The 20,756-nt window shown below is 36.5% G+C and overlaps 2 protein-coding genes across 2 annotated transcripts; both read right to left on the reverse strand.

The window, feature by feature from the left end:
* Positions 1 to 202: 202 nt before the first annotated feature.
* LOC114395875 (cullin-3A-like) lies at positions 203 to 4,267 on the reverse strand. The gene is made up of 2 exons (XM_028357743.1): positions 3,728 to 4,267; positions 203 to 2,510 (listed from the first exon to the last, which is right to left on the reverse strand). The coding sequence occupies exons 1-2, from the start codon at positions 3,886 to 3,888 to the stop codon at positions 473 to 475; spliced, it is 2,199 nt and encodes a 732-aa protein (XP_028213544.1). The 5' UTR covers positions 3,889 to 4,267; the 3' UTR covers positions 203 to 472.
* A 5,262-nt stretch (positions 4,268 to 9,529) lies between these two features.
* Positions 9,530 to 11,794, reverse strand: LOC114396992. The gene is made up of 2 exons (XM_028359138.1): positions 11,528 to 11,794; positions 9,530 to 9,643 (listed from the first exon to the last, which is right to left on the reverse strand). The coding sequence occupies exons 1-2, from the start codon at positions 11,792 to 11,794 to the stop codon at positions 9,530 to 9,532; spliced, it is 381 nt and encodes a 126-aa protein (XP_028214939.1).
* Positions 11,795 to 20,756: the final 8,962 nt, after the last annotated feature.

Below are 20,756 nucleotides of genomic sequence, written 5' to 3' on the forward strand. Positions count from 1 at the left end.
TTATATCACTAATTACTCGAAGATGAGCACTCTATAATGCAAAGTGACATCAAAACCATCCATTTGTGCACAAAATGTGTGGAGGAACTGAAATAATATCCAGTTTTTCTTTTATTATTGAAAACAACATTGCATAACAAGAAAAGAAAGACAACATTGATATTTAGAAAACTGAATTGATGTCACTCCATCTTCCAGGGACTGAATTAATGTCATCTCAATCTTTCTGATAAAAAAATCATGGTTTACTTCATTTGAATACAAGACTTCCTCACATGGACATCCTACAAACATGGGTGCAAGGACCCTAATTTCCTTGGGAATACAGTCATACAGATACTAAAAGATGAATCATCACAAAGAATTGGAAAACAACTTAATGTACAATAATGAAATGGAGCTATTTAAAGGTAAGTTATCACCTGGTTCATAAGATACATTGTAATCACTGAAACAAACAAGTTCTCCAATTCTAAGCAAGATATCGGTACAATCTTCTATCACTATCATCCCTCTCCAAAAAGTCCCGCTCAATGAGAGACTCTATCCGTTTCTTTACCTCCGTGGGATTTGCCAGGAAACGCGATTGCAACTGCTTCGTGACCTCGGCTATAAGATTGTTATGATCAAGTTGCTTCCTGGATTTCAAGATCCTCACTATTGCTGCTTCAATCTGGGGCTTCCTGTCTTCCTCGACTCTCTGTCGGGTTTCCTGCTTCTCAGGTTCAGATTCCTTTTGTGCAACGACAGTTCCTATTTTAACCTTGTACAGCTTGCTGCTGAACTTGTCATTAACATAGAATGCATCATCATCACCAATATCTTTACCCATAGGTTCCTTTCTAAGGACATTTCTTCCCTTAACTAAAGCCAATGATTGCAGGCATCTTTTAAGATCAGAAGCAGGAATCTCAGTTGCTTGCTCAATCTCCTTGTAGCCAAGTCTATCAGCATTATTAAACAGCATGAGAACACACATTTGGTAAGTAGAGACATTCAACTCATGCTTCTGCCCCTTCCCAAAGGTTGCTTTTAAGTCCGCTGTGCCCATATTAGTTTGCCAGGACAATCTCCTGCCAGTATGGGTGCCAAGGTAAAATGACCGAAACTTCTCGCACAGTGCAGACATTTCTGCTGGCAGGTTGCACGTAACACTAGACTGAGTTGGCCAAGACCCTGTTGTAAGAACTTGGACAGTAAGCGTGGGACCGTCACTTAGTTCAGGGTGGCAGCCATAAAAGCCCTGCATTGTGTCCTGAGAGGTTTTCATGTCTGTAAACATTCCCTCTAATTTAGATGTAAATTGGTAACCACATTCTGTCTTGAGCTTGACTATGAGACTTCTCTCAGCATCATCAGAAACAGTTTTTCCAGACAAAAGCCGTTTTGCCAAATGCTGTTTGTAGTACTTCTCAAAAACATCTTTTTCTTGCAGGTATCGGAATAGCATCATCACCTTGTCAAGGGTAACTTCTACATCATCCTCACTAACCCCTTTTAGACCTTTCCGGAGTTTATCATCTACAAATAGTGAAATGAACTCTGGAGAACGAGGATTCAAGTTGATGAAATATTCAAATGAGGAATTCAATGCATTCTGGAAAGACTTGTCATTGACGAATGCCAAGTTTATGATCTTGTCATATTTATCTTTCTCATCTAAGAGCCTCTGCACATATTCGACAGGATCTTTCAATCTTTCAGGATCAGTAACAAGTTGTTTACCAGACTCTCGCATATGTGAAGTCATCACTTCTCGTATTTTTGAAAGACCATCAGTAACACGACGGAACAAGTTATACATTCTACTCAAATCTTCATATTTATCATCACAAAGCATGTGCACTAAGCCAGAATTCTCCATATGAATTAATCTTAGCATATGATTTTCAATCATCTCCTTCTCCACCACATTAGTAATCTTCTTTTCTGTCCTGGAATCCAAGTAATGGCTCACTCTTTCCATTTCCTCATTCAGACGCCTCTCAGCTTTTTTCAGATAATCACCACAATCACAACACTCGATGAATTTCTGGGATTCTACCCGGTAAAACTCAGCTGAAACTTGAAGAAAATGAGTCTCAAATTCTTGTCCATAAACAGAAGGGCCTAAATCCATAAGCATTTTTGTTATATTTCTCATAATGCCTCTATCAATAACTTCCCCAGTGCGTTCACTATGTACTAATTCCAGAAGTGTATTCAATAGCCGAGTCCTGATCTGGCTGGAATAGATGACATTTTCTTTCCACAGGTTCAGCCCAAGTTCATGAACAGGAGTCTTCTGGGTGCTTGGAATGTAGGTCCTATCCATGTACATCAGTATGTCTCTGATCATTTGTAACGCCTTATTATGATCATTCCATTTCCTGTTCAGCTCTTCCAGAAAAGAACCTCCTTGAGCAGCTTCAACAGATTGAGCTATATCTTTGAGATGTCCAGTCATGGTTGCAACCAGCCCTGAGTAGAGCTTCTCACCAAATTTGTGAAGCACCATGTTGTATGCATTTCTAAACCCACACATAAATGAAAGGAGGAAAATTAGAAACATATGTTTTCCCTTGTGGAAAGAAAATTAAGCATAAGATCCTTTAATGTGTACATGTAGGGCAGCCAAGTGCATGAGACTCCCACACAGTGGGGTCTAGGGAAGACAGATGTACACAGCCTTACCTCCACAAGCAAAGAGGCTATTTTCATGTTCAGAACCCATAACCTCCAGGTCATAGGACAACAACATATTCGTTGGGTCAAGGATTGCCCTCTTAATGTGTACACATCTAGAAGGAAAATTCACATACCAAATTCATATTAAATCCCAAAAATAATTTATTACTTCAGTATTATCATTCAAAGCTGAGTAATCTTGGAGAGATAGTAAAGGAAGCTTGGCTACAAACTTCAACATCATAGCTTAATGAATATTCATATAAAATCTCTCCAACAACAGTTTCCATATCTATTATTTAAAAATCCTCTTAAACCATGAGCAAGCCATGTCTCATTAGTGGGATCAACCACATTGATAAACTGACACCATCAGAATTTGATAGATTCAACTAGCTTTTTGAGAGGAAAAACAAGAATTGAACGAAGAAATCTAGGGCCAATACCCCTGAATGTTGTTAAGTAACCTGAATAAAGCTATCAATTAGTTGCAACACCACAGTCACATATAGCTGCTGATCCCCAACACCAAAACATCTCACATCAAATCAACTTTCTGGGGCATATAGTTACAGTACCTTAAATTATACATTTCCATCATAGACTCAATAACCCCATGAAAACCGAACCCAGAAAATGATAGAATTTGCTTTCCTACTCCAATTTGAACAATCCAAAGGACAAAACTTAGATGTAGTTCCATAAGTGATTCCGGTGCTATTATCTAATCAGAATTGAAGTTTTACCTCCATAATCAACATAACAAAAGGCTTTCATGAAAAGTTAATATAGATTAGCGACATAAAACTCCGATTCAGATTAAAGAACAGTAACAAAAGCACAACACCTCAAATCCTACGAGGAGTGCCCCTATATCATATTGGACACTCCCGATCACCACATGAACTCCTACCCTTATTCAGATCAAGATAAGACAACACATCAATTAATAGCACATAACCAAACAGATATTTATAACCAAAAACACTTTTTCTTAAAAAATCGAAGATTATTATCAAATTAACGGTAATGATAAGAAAAGAGATAAAAGATAGGGAACCTGTAAAGCTCTTCGAAACTGAGACCGCTAGCGTTGTGGTTGTAAATCTCGTGAATCGCATGTTTGAGAATCTCCCATGTCTTGTCGGCATATTTGGGATCCATCAACACGCGGTGCTTGAACGCCTCTATCTGGAAGTTCCTCTTCTTCTGGTTACTCATTTTTCTTTCCCCTTCTAATCCCAACCCCAACAACAACAACAATAATACCCACAACCCAAAATAGAAGTTTTCTTCGAACCCAGATTCCAAAAACGCCACAGGTTAAATAAAAGCGCGAGATCGATGAGATTGACGTGAAAAATTGAATTATATATTGTTTTACAGAGAAAATTTGGGGCGTTGGTGAATCGTTGGGGGCAATTAGAGGATTGGTTTAGCGATGAAATTTGATTTGAAACACTTGGAGGCGAAGAATGGGTTGGGATTAATTTTGAGTAATTTGTCTTCGTTTTGCTTTCGTAAAAGAAGAAGAGAGTATGAGGATGAGAATGTCTCGCTGTGTTTTTTCTTCCTTTCAAGGCTTAAAAAAACAAGACAGGAAAAGTAGTTAACTTACAAGATACCTTTTTGTAATAATTAATAATGTAATATCGTTTGATGTAATTTTGTACCATGTAAAAAAAAAAACGAGAGTACATGTAATTTTGTACAGTGAGTTGTTTCATGTGTTTATATGCTACAAGATAAACTAATATAAATTTTAGGATAAATAGTCACTTTTGTCCCTAAAATTATCAACATAGGGACATATTTGTCATAATATTTTTTTGACTTTTTGTTTTCTCACTCCGCTGACAAATACATCCCTAAAAGATGAAAATATAAAATTTAGTCCCTCAAAATATAAAAAATACGACAAATATATTCAGACGTTAATAATAGAAGGTGATTAATTATTATTATTATTATTATTATTATTATTATGTGTTTATAATTTAGTGTTCTTATTCGTTTAATACTTATGTAATATATTTTTTAAATTTTCTTTTAATATATATATATTTTTATTATTTTGATTTCCTTCTCAAACCTTAATCTTTACTATTAATTTTTTTTATCTTATACCTATTATTTAAATTGAAAATAATATGTCAAGAATTTTGAGTAGAAAAAATACAATCGGTCACGGGACCAAATTTATTTATTTTAAAAAGAGAATTTAATCAACTATTTTTTTTTTTAAAAAAAACAAATCTCACAAAATTTAAACTAGATAAAGTTAAAAGTGAAATTATAAGTCTTTTTTTAATCAATAATATATATATATATATATATATATATAGAAATAGATTCATGCTTAGCGAGCAGGGCTCGCTTAGCTAATGCATTGAATTTCCAGAAAATTGGGGCTTCAAAGCCTCAACTCCCTAGCCACTTTCAGGCATAGGAAGCCTGAGGCTCAACCCTGCATACAACCTATATTATATACTAAACTAAAGCCCTAATTACATGCTAACTAAACAACTACTTACAAGCAATCAATAGCATCAACAGTACAAAATCACAGTACCACTAAAATGTCTTCTACCCTAGGGTTCAAAAATTTAAAATGACAATGGAGTAAAGAAACTTACTTAGATTGCAGAGATGAGTGAGTTGTGAGGCAAGAAGCAGAGAAGGAAATGGAAGCATAGTGCAAAATAAGCCAATGATTGCAAATGATGTGCGAGGGAGGTTATACAATGATGCAAAGGTAACTGCCTAAGGCAGTTATGTTTTATTTTTGGCAGTTTTGATTTGCTTGCTAAGTGCGAGTCACTCGCTAAGCGAGCACTCAGTGACGTTTAAATTTTCAGGATTTGAACTCATGTGCTTAGTGAGATTGACTTGCTCAGCCCAATTCAAAAATTAGGAAACCCGAGAGGTTTTTGGGCTTAGCTCGCAAGAGCGCGCTTAGCGAGTTATGAAGCTCTGATTGGTCTGCAACTTCCGCTAAGCGGGACATGGGTCGCTTAGTGGATTAAATGCCTCATGATGCAGTAATGGGGTCACGCTTAGCAAGATGGTCTCGCTTAGCGCTATTGCCATTCTAGGGAGGGTTTTGGGCTTAGCGGGATGACCCGCTTAGCCCAATTGCCATGAAAGTCCAAGCAGAGAGCCTTTTGCGCTTAGTGCACAGGCGCGCTTAGCGAGAAACTGTGTTGTGCTTAGCGAGTTGAGTTGCTTAGCCTTATTCCATTAAATGCAAAACCCGAGAGGTTTTTGGACTTAGCACGACTGTCTCGCTTAGTGAGACCCCAACAGCCAATGAATGTGGGTTGGTGCGCTTAGCGAGAGATGCTACTCACTCAGCGCATAGAGTGTGTCTCGCTTAGTGCATGGGGCGCCCTGAGCGAGTTGGATGACTGAAAAATTTTCTAAGTTCTTTCCTCATCCCATGCTTCAGAAAAGCTTTTGGTCAACCCCTGTTGGACAAGTGGCCTCAATAACTTAAGAGGGGGTGAATTAAGTTTCAAAATTTCCCACTAACAAACTTTTAACCCCCTTCTAAATGATAGGCTCAGAATGCAGAAGAAGAAGCAATAATCAATTTAATAATGTTCTTAAAACATGCACAATAAAATTGATTGCAATAACATAAATGAGATAAGGGAAGAGAAAAATGCAAACTCGATTTATACTGGTTTAGCCACTTCCCGTGCCTACGTCCAATCCTCAAGCAACCCACTTGAGATTTTCCACTATCTTTGTAAAAATCCTTTTTACAACTTCTGAACTCCTAAGGAATCACTTTCCCTTGTGTTCAAGAAACTCACAATTCAAGAGACAACCAGTCTCTTGATTACAATTGACTTTCTGAGATGAACAGAAAGATTTCTCTCCTTTTGAGTGGATGATACAAATTGAAGTTCCTGGATGAACTCTCAATAGATTTGCAAGTGTTTGCCCAAAAGTTGTTGAGAGAACATTTGGCAATGAAGTTCTCTTAGAATATCTCTCTCTTACTTTTTGAAGTCAGACACACATATATAGGCCCTTCGTGCCTTTTCAAAATGGTTTGAAGAGATGTGTCTTTTAAAAAAGCTTTTTCTGAAATTTTTCACTGGTAATCGATTACAGGTTTCTGATAATCGATTACACAGTTATATTTTGAAGGGTCATGAATTTTGAATTTGAATTTCAAGAGTTTCGTTGCTAGTAATTGATTACAAACATCTGGTAATCGATTACAGGTTCAAAATTCAAATTCAAAACCCTTTTTAAAAGCTTTTTTTTAAAAATTGTCTTCTAGTAATTGATTACACTGCCTGGTAATTGATTACCAGAGCCTTGGATGTCTTGAAAACACTTTGTTTTGAGGCAAGGCTTGATCTTGAGTTAATCTTGAAGCAAGGCTTTGTTTTGTTGAAGCAATCTTGTATTAATCTTGAAGCAATGCTTAACCTTTGAAACAACCTTGTTTGATTCTTCTTTGGCATCATCAAAATCATGTATTCATACATTCACATTCTCCCCCTTTTTTATGATGACAATCATTATCAAGTGAATTCTTTTTTACATCATCAAAACCTGCATGATTCACAACCCCTCTATCATACAAAACATGATTAACATTTTACTCTAGCAATCTCAAATGAGTCATAACCTAACTACATGAAATGCTTAACAGAAAGAAATGATTGAGACAACTAAGAAAAAGCTGGGTTGCCTCCCAGTAAGTGCTTCTTTAACGTCACTAGCTTGACGTATGTTACCTCTAGGGGTCTTGTAACTGCAGAATGATGGTCAATCTCTCAATATTCCCACCATGGTATAACTTCAATCTCTGGCCATTAACTATCCAGCTTCTATCCGGAGTTTCTGACTAAGGGTCAAATAATTCCATTGCTCCATAAGGCTTGACCTCCTTGATGGTGAATGGTCCAGACCATTTTGATTTTAACTTTCCTGGAAACAACTTTAATCATGAATTGAATAACAAAACTTGTTGACCCGGCCATAAGTCTTTCTTTAGCAGCTTCTTGTCATGATAAGCTTTACTTTTTCTTTGTACAGCCTGGAGGACTCATATGCATTCAATCTCATTTCTTCCAGCTCCAAGAGTTGCAGCTTCCTTTTCTCCCCTAATAGAGCCTCATCAAAATTTAAAAACTTTAAAGCCCAATATGCTTTATGCTCCATTTCTACTGGTTAGTGGTAAGCTTTGCCATAAACCATTTGAAACAAAGATAGGCCTATTGGGGTCTTGAAGGCAGTCTTGTAAGCCTATAGTGCATCATCCAGCTTGCTTGGCCAAACCTTTCTAGTGGAAGCTATAGTTTTCTCCAAAATCTTCTTTAGTTCCCTGTTGGAAACTTTAGCTTGACCATTTGTTTGTGGGTGATACAGTGAGGCTATTTTGTGTGTGACATTGTAATGGCTCAGCACCTTCTGAAGTTAGCTATTACAAAAGTGAGAGCCCCCATCATTGATTAGGACCCCCGGCACCCCAAAGCGAGCAAAAATATTCTTCTTTAAGAACTTCACTATAGTTTTAGCATCGCTCTTTGAGGCAGCCGCTGCTTCAACCCACTTGGAGACATAATCCACAACCATAAGGATATATTCATTGCCGAAAGATGGAGGAAGGGGACCTACAAAATCAATTCCCCAGTAGTCAAAGACTTCCACCTCTATAATATTCTGCAAGGGCATTTCATTTCTTCTATAGATTCCTCCCATTCTTTGACATTGATCACATTGAGTGGCATGTTCATGAGCATCTTTGAAAAATGATGGCCAAAAGAATCCTAATTACAGGACTTTGGCTGTTGTTTTGTCTCCACTGTAGTGGCCTCCACATGGTGAATTATGACAATGCCACGATATGCTTCTTGCTTCTTCTGTTGTTACACACCTCCGCAATAGATTGTCCGCACCAATTTTGAACAGATGTGGGTCATCCCAAACATAGAATAGGGCATCATGCAGAAATTTCTTCCTTTGCTACCAAGTCAAATCCTTTGGAATGATTCTAGCTGCCTTGAAGTTGGCCAAGTCGGCAAACCATGGCCTTTCATTCATCATGAACAGCGATTCATCAGGAAATTCATCTCTTATCTCTAGCTCCTTCAAAGCCACCTCTTCATTGACTAATCTCGACAAGTGGTCAACTACAAGATTTTCAGATCCTTTCTTGTCTTGGATAACCAGATCAAATTCTTGAAGCAATAAATCCACCTGATTAATCTGGGTTTAGAATCAGCTTTATTCAGCAAATACTTAATGGCTGCATGGTCAGTGTAAACAATAACTTTTGATCCCACTAAGTATGATTTAAATTTCTCCAAGCATAGACAATTGCTAGCATTTCCTTCTCCGTGGTGGCATAATTCATTTGAGCATCATTTAAAACTTTACTGGCATAGTAGATAGCATGGAAAACTCTGCCCTTCCTCTAGCCCAATAAAACACCTACAACATAATAACTTGCATCGCACATGAGCTCAAATTCTTGGCTCCAATCTGGTGTTGTAATGACGGGAGTGAACACTAGACTGGTCTTTAAAGTGTTGAATGTCTTCAAACACTCTTCATCGAATAAAAACACAACGTCCTTGTTGAGCAAGTTACTGAGTGGTTTGGCAATCTTTGAAAAATCTTTTATAAACCGCTTGTAGAACCTAGCCAACCCTAAAAAGCTTCTTACTCCCTTGACATTCACTGGGGGATGTAGCTTGTCAATCACATCAATCTTAGCTTTGTCTACTTCAATCACCCTCACAGAGATTTTGTGGCCTAACACAATTTCTTCTTGAACCATAAAATGACATTTTTCCCAATTGAGCACCAAGTTTGTCTCTTCACATCGTTGCAAAACTCACTCTAGATTTGCTAGACAACAATCAAAAGATGAGCCGAAAACAGAGAATTCATCCATAAACACTTCAATGCACTTCTCCACCATGTCAGCAAATATTGTCATCATGTGTCGCTGAAAAGTCGCAGGAGCATTGCAAAGGGCAGGTGAATGTTGTCTTTTCTTGGTCATTCAGTGTAGATCAAGCTTCATGATGTTGAATCAAGATTGATTCAAGGAGTTTTGATTATAACAAAGATGATGACAAAAAGCCCAAGAGAATGAGTTCAAGATTGAATCAAGAACACTTCAAGAATCAAGAGGAAATTTGATTTCAAGATTCAAGAATCAAGAATCAAGAATAATCAAGTTGAAGATTCAAGAATCAAGAAAAGACTCAATCAAGATAAGTACTAAAAAGTTTTTCAAAACATTGAGTAGCACATGAATTTTTCACAAAACCTTTTACCAAAGAGTTTTTACTCTCTGGTAATCGATTACCAGTTTATTGTAATCGATTACCAGTAGCAAAGATTGTTTTCAAAAACCTTTCAACTGAATTTACAATGTTCCAATTGATTTCAAAATGGTGTAATCGATTACCAGTGTGTTTGAACGTTGAAATTCAAATTCAAATATGAAGAGTCACATCCTTTCACAAAAATGCTTTGTGTAATCGATTACAATGATTTGGTAATCGATTACCAGTGATAAGTTTTTAACAAAAATCAAAAGATGTAACTCTTCCAATGGTTTTTAAGTTTTTCTAAAGGTTATAACTCTTCCAATGGTTTTCTTGACCAGACATGAAGAGTCTATAGAAGCAAGACCTTAACTTGCATTTTACAACACATTGAATACATTGATTTCAATCCTTTACAACCCTTGAGTCTCTTTGAACATCTTCTTGATTTTCTTCTTCTTCTTCCTTTGTCAAAAGCTTTCTAAAGTTTTCTGGTTTTCTAAACCTTGAAAACAAAAGTGTGCTATTCATTTTTTTCATTCCCTTCTCCCTTTGCCAAAAAGAATTCGCCAAGGACTAACCGCCTGAATTCTTTTTGTGTCTCTCTTCTCCCTTTTCCAAAAGAATGAAGGACTAACCGCATGAACTCTTTTGTGTCTCCCTTCTCCCTTGTCAAATAATTCAAAACAACACAGTCTGAGAATTCTTTTGATTCTTTCCTTGCCCATAAACAAAAGATTTCAAAGGACTAACCGCTTGAGAATTCTTTTGTTTCCCCCTTCACAAAGTTTAGAAGGACTAACCGCCTGAGAACTTTGTCTTAACACATTGGAGGGTACATCCTTTGTGGTACAAGAAGAGGGTACATCTACTTGGGTTGTTGTGACTGAGAACAAGAGAGGGTACATCTCTTGTGGATCAGTTCTAGTGGAGGGTACATCCACTAGGTTGTTCAAAGAGAACAAGGGGGGGTACATCCCTTGTGTATCTTTGCTTGTAAAGGACTTTATAAGGTTGAAAAGAAATCTCAAGGACCTCTGGTCGCTTGGGGACTGGATGTAGGCACGGGTTGTTGCCGAACCAGTTAAAACTCTTGTGTTTGTCTTCTTCTTCCCTACATTCTTTATTTTCCGCTGTGCACTTTAATTACCTCTTTTACTTTTGGTTAAGTTTATATTTTTGTTCTTTACTTTCTTAACAATATAGTAAAAGCCTAAGAAGGGTAAATTTTAATTAGTAAAGGTCATTAATAATTAATTCAACCCCCCCTTCTTAATTATTCCGAGGCCACTTGATCCAACATTCAGGTCCACAACAATCTGATTGTAACCAGAGTATCCATCCAAGAAACAATAAAACGATTGTCCAGCTAATCTCTCAAGCATTTGATCCATGAAGGGAAGAGGAAAGTGATCTTTCCTTATGACATCATTCAATTTTCTATAATCAATACACATCCTCCACCCCGTGATTGTTCTTGTGGGGATTAAATCATTTTTCTCATTTCGAATTATAGTCATGCCTCCTTTCTTGGGAACTACCTATACAAGGCTAACCCATGCACTGTCGGAGATAGGATAGATGAAGCCTGCTTCTAGCAATTTAAGCACTTCTTTCCGCACCACCTGTACAAGGCTAACCCATCCAACTGACACAACACCAATTGAGCAAGGGATGGTAACACTCCCTGGATCCTTATATTTTGGTGGAAGGATCCTTTGGATGACAGTACTATAATTTCCTTCCACCATAATGTTGTCACTGTGGATATATTTGCCCTTCTTGGTCAGCAGATCTTTGAGAAATTTGGAGTAAAGTGCCATCTGTTGCAAGGCTTCTCCAAACGGAATAATTATCTCCAATTTCTTAAAGATATCAAGGAAACGAGCAAAGTGTCATTCCTTGTCTTTCTTAGACGACACCAAAGGATATGGTGCTTCCTTTCCTGAACTTGGGACAACCTCCTTCTTCTTCTCTCTTGCTAGCTCACTCTTGGTCTTTTTCTCTTCTTCACAATTTTTCCTTTTTTTTCATTTTTTTTCTTCCTTATCTTCATGTATTTTTCTCTCCTCCATCTAATCTCCCTTATTTTCTTTTTCTCCCTCAACTCCTAACTCCTTCTCCTCATTGGTCCTACTCTCATTCTCCACAATGGTCTCCCTCTTGCTTCTGGTCATTACAACCTTGCATTCTTCCTTGGGATTTTTCTCAGTATTAGCTCCAAAATCTCCAGAAGAATTCTCAGCTATTTGTTTAGCTAGCTGCCCCACTTGGATCTCCAAGTTCTTGATGGATGACTCAGTGCTCTTATGATTAGACATTGAAACCTGCATAAACTAAGCCAAAGTTTCTTCCAGCTTGGTGGTCCTCTCGTACAAGCTAGGCCTTGATTAAGAGGTCTATTGAAAGGTCCTCCTTAATCTTTGTTGAACTGATTCGCTGAGTGTGACCTCTATCCTTGCCCTTGATTTTGATTGAAATTCCCTCCTTGGTGGTAACCTAAAAAGCCTCCTAAATGAAATCCCTGCCTGTTTTGATTCCGCATGTAATTTACTTCTTTAGCAGCATCATCTTAGGGTATACAACAACCGGATTCATGAGCTCCTCCATAAATACTAAATCCTCCAACTTGCATAATAGTTGAATGAGAGGGTTGAGCCGCTTGTAACTATATTGGCAACTTGCTGAGTGTCTCGGTAAGTGATTCAAGTCGTTTGACCAACAACTTGTTTTGTGCCAACAATGCATCTTGTGAAGAGAGTTCTAACAGGCTTCTCTTGGTGGGCACATGAGTTCTATCACGCAAAATAGCATGATCACTAGCAGCCATATTCTCAATGAGTTCCATTGCTTCTTCTGGAGTCTTCAACTTAATCTTTCCCCCAGCAGAAGCATCTAACAATTGCTTGGACTATGATCTCAAACCATCAATGAAGATATTTAACTGAATATGCTCTGTGAATCCATGAGTAGGTTTCTTTCGTAGCAAACCATGGAATCGTTCAAGCGCTTCACTCAAAGACTCATCCAGAAACTGATGGAATGAGGAAATAGCTTCCTTGCCCTCAGCTGTCTTTGATTCAGGGAAGTATATCTTCATAAATTTCTCTACTACTTCCTCCCATGTCTTCAAGTTGTTCCCCTTGAAAGAATGCAACCATCTATTTGCTTCACTAGCCAAAGAGAATGAAAATAAGCTAAGCCTTATTGCATATTTTGGCACCCTTGTGATCTTCGCTGTATTGCAGATTTCTATATAAGTTGCAAGGTGTGCATAAGGGTCTTCTTTGGGCAAACCATGAAATAGATTTCCTTGGATCAGCTGGATCAAGGAATGTGGATAGGTAATGTTGTGTGCTTGAACTTCTGGCCACACAATACTTGTGAAAAATTGTGGCAAGGTAGAGCTAGAGTAGTCCTCAAGAGTAACCCTTTGTGGTTGCTCACCCGCCATGTTGTGAGCTTCAGATGCACCAACTTTGGATTCCCTCAAGTTTGCTGGAAATGCTGAAGATGATTTGGATGAACGAGTTCTCTTGACACTTGGTTGTACTGTCCTCTCTTGTAAATCTTTTCTCCTCATTTCTGCATTGTTTCTCCTGCAAGTAGCTTCAATCTCCAAATCTAGTGGATCTAAATCCCCTGTTGAAGAATTACCTCGCATACAAGAAGCAACTAAATAGAGTAGCAATTAACCAAATCAAGAGAAAAATTGAATTCTAACTATTCACAAGAAATAATTAAAGAATATAGAATAAATATTTCCAAACTAAATTATACTATCTAAGTGGAAAGAAATTCCTCGGCAATGGTGCCAAAAACATGTTGTTGGAATGACAAGTGTACCGATTCGTACAAGTAGTATAAAACGATAAGACCGAGTATCGTATCCTCAGGGAATTTGTTTCACCTAGACCATGTACATTCAGTATGTAAACACTTATAAGGATTGAAATAAAGCTACAAAAAGTGAAAACTATCAAGTTAAGAGCGTTGGGGAGTGTCCTACTGAATTTCTCTTGATGTATAAAATGTTTTTTTCTCTATTTAACGTTATCCTAGTATTCTTACACTGAGAAATTACTCAAACCATGATTCCTCACATGAATGAGCCTAGCTCTCTTTAGACTTTGTTCTTGATCCCTCAACAAACTTGTTCTAAAAGAGTTGTACTAAGCCTACAGTGTAAAATGAACTAGATCACTGCACTTCATTCCTAGACATACAGATTTCTAGCTTGCTCTATCAAGTTCTAATGTTTTAAATCATTTTCCAATACTAAAAAGCCTAACTACACATACAAATGGGTGATCAAGCCACAAGCATGTAAAATAAGCATAGATAGAAGCAATGAACACAGAGAAATAACATTAAATAGATAGTGAGAATATTACATCAAGATTGTTCAGTGGTACTCCCTAACAAAGAGGCTTAGCCTTCCATTACAAGAAAAACTTCAAAACTACGAGAAAAAACTATTTTTGGTGAAAGAAATTGGAAGAAGATGATGGAGGATGTCTCCTCCAGCCTCTAAACCCTAACTCTCTCTGTTTTCCTGAACTAAGCTCTCTTTGTTGCTCAAAACTCATCTCTTTTTTGAAACTCCGCCAACCTCAGTGTTTTAAAGGCTCTTGGACTCTTCAGCTTCCGAAGGCTCGCTCAGCGAGCATGTCTCGCTGAGCGAGAGTAAGTGAAAATCTGCTAAGCAAGCATAGGCGTGCTAAGTGCGAGAAGAGACAACATCCTCATTGGGCAAGATGGCTACGTACTGGGCATGCAGATCTCTGGCTTATCCTCTTCCAGGGTTTCCCATCCGCTAAGCGAGTTGCATGCCTCGCTAAGCAAATGCATCTCGCTGAGTGGATCTACCTCGCTAAATGAGTCATCAACTGCTTTACCTTCTCTTCTTTGACCTGAAACTGAGTTGGATTCAACATTAAGTCACAAAAATGGAATTTCTACTCTATAAACTCACACAGTAAAGAAAAATATGTACAATTCTACAAAAAGAACCATAAATTGGAGGTACAGTGCTATTTCCTTGCAATTTTTCAATACCAAATTAACTTATGAATAACAACTAACACATATACAACTAAGTTATATACAAGCAATAAATTTTAATTATGCACTACTCGCCCATTAAGGCAATCATCCACTTGGTATTACTATTGATATATTGTTCCTTAAATTTCAGAGGGTTATTTCTATCACTTCATTCTCCACTTCTACAATCTTTTTTAGGTGAAAACACTTTATCTAGAGTTACACTAATCCTTTCCACTTGGATTTTATCTTGTTTTAAACCTAAGAGAATTATCTATAACTTACATATTGACCGTAAAAGCTAATTTGATTGCCTACTATGCCTAGACTTAGGAAAACAACACAAACTGATTTCATAATTTGAACAACTTGATCTTTGCTCACTAATTTGGTGATATTTTGAGTTCTATATGTCCAAATGAGGTGAAACCAAGGCCATTAGTTAGCTAACATCTAGAGTTACATTATTGAATACCAATTTTTATGAATTGATCATCTAAGTCATTTGCAAAGTTACTCAATTTTTATAGCAAATTTAGGCTCACTTAGAAAATTAAACTCTTCGTCGTCACAATTTGCTCAACAAATTGAGGCTCGCTCAACAATCTCCAAACTCTACAATTCATAACTTTGGGGGGTGGGGGTTGCGGATTCAGTCACCCCCCAATTACTCTCAGCCTCACTAAACACTCACAAGTAGTTTGAAACTAGTCCCAACACTCACAAGCATGAATCATCACAAATCAATAATCAATTGAACATAAACAAATTTAATTCAAGAATTCCCAGATCAAGAGCACGCATGGGCAAGAACCCTAAAACATACAAACACCCAATTTCAATCAATCAAAAGCAAATTTAATTTGCTTTGGGGTATTCACAACCAGTCCAAGATCTTAAAACAAAATCTATGAGCATACAATATTACCCATGGTTCATTGCCATTCATACAATTAAGAAGAAAAGAACTCACTGCCCATACCTCAAAGAAGAAAAACACAAAGGAAAGATACTTCTTCCAAAGTCGATTCACAACCTCAATGATGCTCTGTGCGGTGATCCTTTTGTTGGCTCTATGATGGAGCAAATCCAAGAAGAGAAGGAAAGGGTTTTGGGTTCCAATTTTTGGGAGAAAATAGGCATACTTCTAAAAGACTTATGAGCCAACTAATGTTATGGGAAGGCTTATAAGTAAAAGACTCATGCATCACAAATAAAGCCCAATGCCTAACTCATGAAACACATCCATAAACTCTTTTACTTTCTAGCCCATCTACATAAAACCCATTTTAACTCCCTTAAATTATAATCCACAATATCATTTATTTAATTAATTAATAAAAACATTTTCACAACATTTTCATTATTAAAATGAGCTAAAACATAATAATTAATAAATAGAATATTTACGTACATAAAAGAAAACCAATTTTTGGGCTGTTACACCTATCTATTGATTCCGTTAGAGGGTGAACAAAGAGAAATTGGGGACATTGTGACACCCCATTTTTCGTAGAATATATTAAAAAATATTTTATTTAAAAATAAATAGAGTTTTAGGAAAATAATGAGATTTTTATAATTAAATAAATAAGGAGAAATATTTTTATTAATTAAAATAATGGTTTTAAGGTAAACAAACTAAAAGGATGTTTTATTTATTCATTTGATAATGAGTAAAATAGAGTTTCTTTTTATAAAATAATAAAACAAAGAAAAATTGATTAAATAATAAGATGAGAGTACCATAGCTATAAATAGAGATATAGATCATTTTTATATTTACTATACGTCTCTAAGCTCTCTTCCTCTCAAATCCATTTTTCCTTCCCCCTCTCCCAAAACTCTATTTTTCTCACATACACTCAAACCTATCCCGCAAAACTATGATCGCAGACTTGTTAACCGTTGGATCATTGTTAAATTTGAACACTAGGTTCAAAACTGATTTCTGCACATCGCCACCATTGAGATTTTCGAAATAAGGTCTATGGTGAGAGAAATGTCCCTCTCACTTAGCTATTTTTTCTCGCATACACCTAAACCTGTCCCAATAAAACTATGATCTTGGACTCGCTAACCGTTAGATCTTTGTTAAATATGAACAAAAGTTTAGGAACTCATTTTTTCACACTCCCATTATTGGGATTTGCATAATAAAGTCCATAGTGATAAAAATATCCCTCACACGGAGACAATGAAATGGAGACTCTAATACATTCTCCTTCTCTTTAACGCTTGGAAACCCTAGCAGAGCAACCAGAGGAAAAGTTTGAAGAATCTTAGGGAACCGCTAGAGATGATGCTATCACTGTTCGACTACATACGTGAGTGTGGAAGCAAAGCTTCATGATGAATCAACAATGATTTAAAGGTGTTTTGATGATAACAATGATGACAACAAAAGATGATGAAAAATGTGATGAACAAAAAGATCAAGTGAATCAAAGAACATCCATCTCAAGAATCAAGATTCAAGTTCAAGAATCAAGAAGGATTCAAGATCTCAAGAATCAAGATCAAGATTCATGAATCAAGACTCAAGATTTCAAGAATCAAGATCAAGATTCAAGACTCAAGATTCAAGAATGAAGAAAAGACTCAATCAAGATAAGTATTAAAAAGTTTTTTCAAAACTTTGAATAGCACATGAGTTTTTGACAAAACCTTTACCAAAGAGTTTTTACTCTCTGGTAATCGATTACCATATTGTTGTAATCGGTTACCAGTAGCAAAATGAGTTTGAAAAAGTTTTCAAACTGAATTTACAACGTTCCAAATATTTTCAAAAGGTTGTAATCGATTACCAGTGTCCTTGAACGTTGAAATTCAAATTTAAAAGTGAAGAGTCACATGATTTCACTCAAAAGCTTTGTGTAATCGATTACACTTATTTGGTAATCGATTACCAGTGTTTGTTTCTGAAAAATCTAAAGATGTAACTCTTCAAAAAGGTTTTGACTTTTTCAAATGGGTTTTAAGTCTTTCTAAAAAGTTATAACTCTTCTGAATGGCCTTCTTGACCAGAGATGAAGAGTCTATAAAAGCAAGGCTTTGTTTTGTATTCTAAATTAATCTTTCTAACAACAATCTTGAATACTTTACTTTTCCAATCAATCCTTTACAAGCCTTGACTCTCTTTGAACTTCTTCTTCTTCTTTGTACCAAAAGCTTTCTGAAGTTTTCTGGTTTTCTAAACCTTGAAAACTTGTGCTATTCATCTTTTCATTCTCTTCTCCCTTTGCCAAAAAGAATTCTCCAAGGACTAACCGCCTGAATTCTTTTTGTGTCTCTCTTCTCTCTTTTCCAAAAGAACAAGGGACTAACCGCCTGAATTCTTTTGTGTTTCCCTTCTCCCTTGTCAAAGAATTAAAAACGACACAGTCTGAGAATTCTTTTGATTCTTTCCATTCCCTAATACAAAAGCGTTCAAAGGTTTAACCGCTTGAGAATTCTTTTGTATCCCCATTCACAAAGTATCAAAGGTGTAACAGCCTGAGATCTTTGTCTTAACACATTGGAGGGTACATCCTTTGTGGCACAAGTAGAGGGTACATCTACTTGGGTTTGACTGAGAACAAGAGAGGGTACATCTCTTGTGGATCAGTTCTAGTGGAGGGTACATCCACTAGGTTCAAAGAGAACAAGGGAGGGTACATCCCTTGTGGATCTTTGCTTGTAAAAGGTTTTTTACAAGGTTGAAAGAAATCTCAAGGACCGCAGGTCGCTTGGGGACTGGAGGTAGGCACGGGTTGTTGCCGAACTAGTATAAAAACTCTTGTGTGTTTGTTTCCTTCTTCCCTATTCTTTTACTTTCCGCTGTGCATTTAATTTCCGCTTTTACTTTCTGTTAAGTTTCTCTTCTACTCCATATTCTCTTAACAACATAAGTAAAAGCCTTAAAAAAGTAATTTTTAATTGGTAAAGTTTTAGGAATAATTAATTCAACCCCCCCCCTTCTTAATTATTCTGAGGCCACTAGATCCAACAAGTGGTATCAGAGCAGGTTTCTTGTAGGATGGCCTCCTCAAATCCCTTGTTTCCTGAAGGAAATTCTATTCACAGACCACCCATTTTCAATGGTGAGGGTTACCATTATTGGAAAACCCGCATGCAAATATTCATTGAAGCCATAGATCTAAATATATGGGAAGCAATAGAATTAGGACCACATATACCCACTATACTAGATGTAAGCACAAGTACTTCAACCCAAAAACCTAGAGATCAGTGGACAGAAGAAGATAGGAGAAAAATCCAATACGATCTCAAAGCCATTCAGCCCTAGGGATAGATGAGTACTTTAGAGTGTCAAATTGTACTAATGCCAAGGATATGTGGGATACTATCCAGTTAACCCATGAAGGAACCACAGATGTAAAAAGGTCTAGAATAAATACCCTTACCCATGAATATGAGTTATTTAGGATGAATCCAAATGAAAACATTCAGAGTTTACAAAAAAGGTTTACACATATTGTAAAACATCTTGCATCATTAGGAAAAGTTTTTCCTAATGAGGATTTAATTAATAAAGTCTTAAGATGTTTAAGTAGGGAATGGCAGCCCAAGGTAACTGCTATTTCTGAAAGCAAAGATCTCTCTTCCATGTCTCTTGCCACTTTATTTGGTAAATTGCAGGAACACGAGATGGAACTTCAACGCCTCAATCAGAATGAAGAAAATGACAAAAAGAAGAGAAGCATAGCCCTTAAAGCCTCATCTTTCATACAAGAAGAAAACGAAGAAGAAGATTCAGATGATGAAGATTTTTTCCTTCTTTGTTAAGAAATTTCAGAAATACATCATGAAAAGAAAAATTGATAGGCGTCAGAATTTCAATAATGGAAGAAAATCACAAGAGGATTCTCAAGTCCTTAGGTGTTACAAATGCAACCAAATTGGTCACATCTAGGCCAACTGTCCGTCAAATGAAGAATGGTCGGAGAAAAGTGAAAAGAAAAGATTTGACGAAAGAAGAACTAAGAAAGCATACATTGCATGGGATGACAATGATTCATTCGATGGCTCAGAAAAAGAGATTAATCTTTTAACCAAAGATTATGAAAGTGACGAGAACATCTCTCAATGATGAAAAACAAGGAGAAAAAGAATGATTCTCATCTTTGAAGATATAGACACTTCAATCCTGAAAAAGGTAATATCAAAACCATTATCTTATTAAAATTTCTCTTAAAGTTGAAATTTTCATTCAAACAATTTGACTATGATGACTAACAATTCTTTATTTGTTTGTCTTTTGATTGATTGAAATCATGAGTATATTTGCTTGATTGATTTCATTCTATTTGCATGAAATATTCATTCATTTATTCAAGTAAAATCAATATTCTTCATACTTGTATTGTAATTGTTCTTGATAAAATTGATTATCTTCATGTTTTGAATATTTTTGCATGACATGATATGTAAATTACATGATTGAAAATTAGTCATAAAGTATTTTCAAATATAGTATTTTCAAAAATAGTTTTCAAAACTTCTTCTCTACTAGAAAGCCTTCTATTTTTGTTTTCTGGCTAAAATAACCACTGGTAATCGATTACAAGCAGTTATTTCTGGCAAAGTTGCTCTCTGGTAATCGATTACCATATTTGTGTAATCGATTACGATGCGTCCCTGCACCTATATATTCAAATTTCAAATTCTGAAACCTGCAACCTTTCATTCTCTCGAAAACCCTCGCCCCCAATTTTTCTTCCAGCCATATCTCACTCA

The sequence above is a fragment of the Glycine soja genome, chromosome 18 (genome assembly GCF_004193775.1).
Source record: "Glycine soja cultivar W05 chromosome 18, ASM419377v2, whole genome shotgun sequence".
Lineage (NCBI taxonomy): Eukaryota > Viridiplantae > Streptophyta > Magnoliopsida > Fabales > Fabaceae > Glycine > Glycine soja.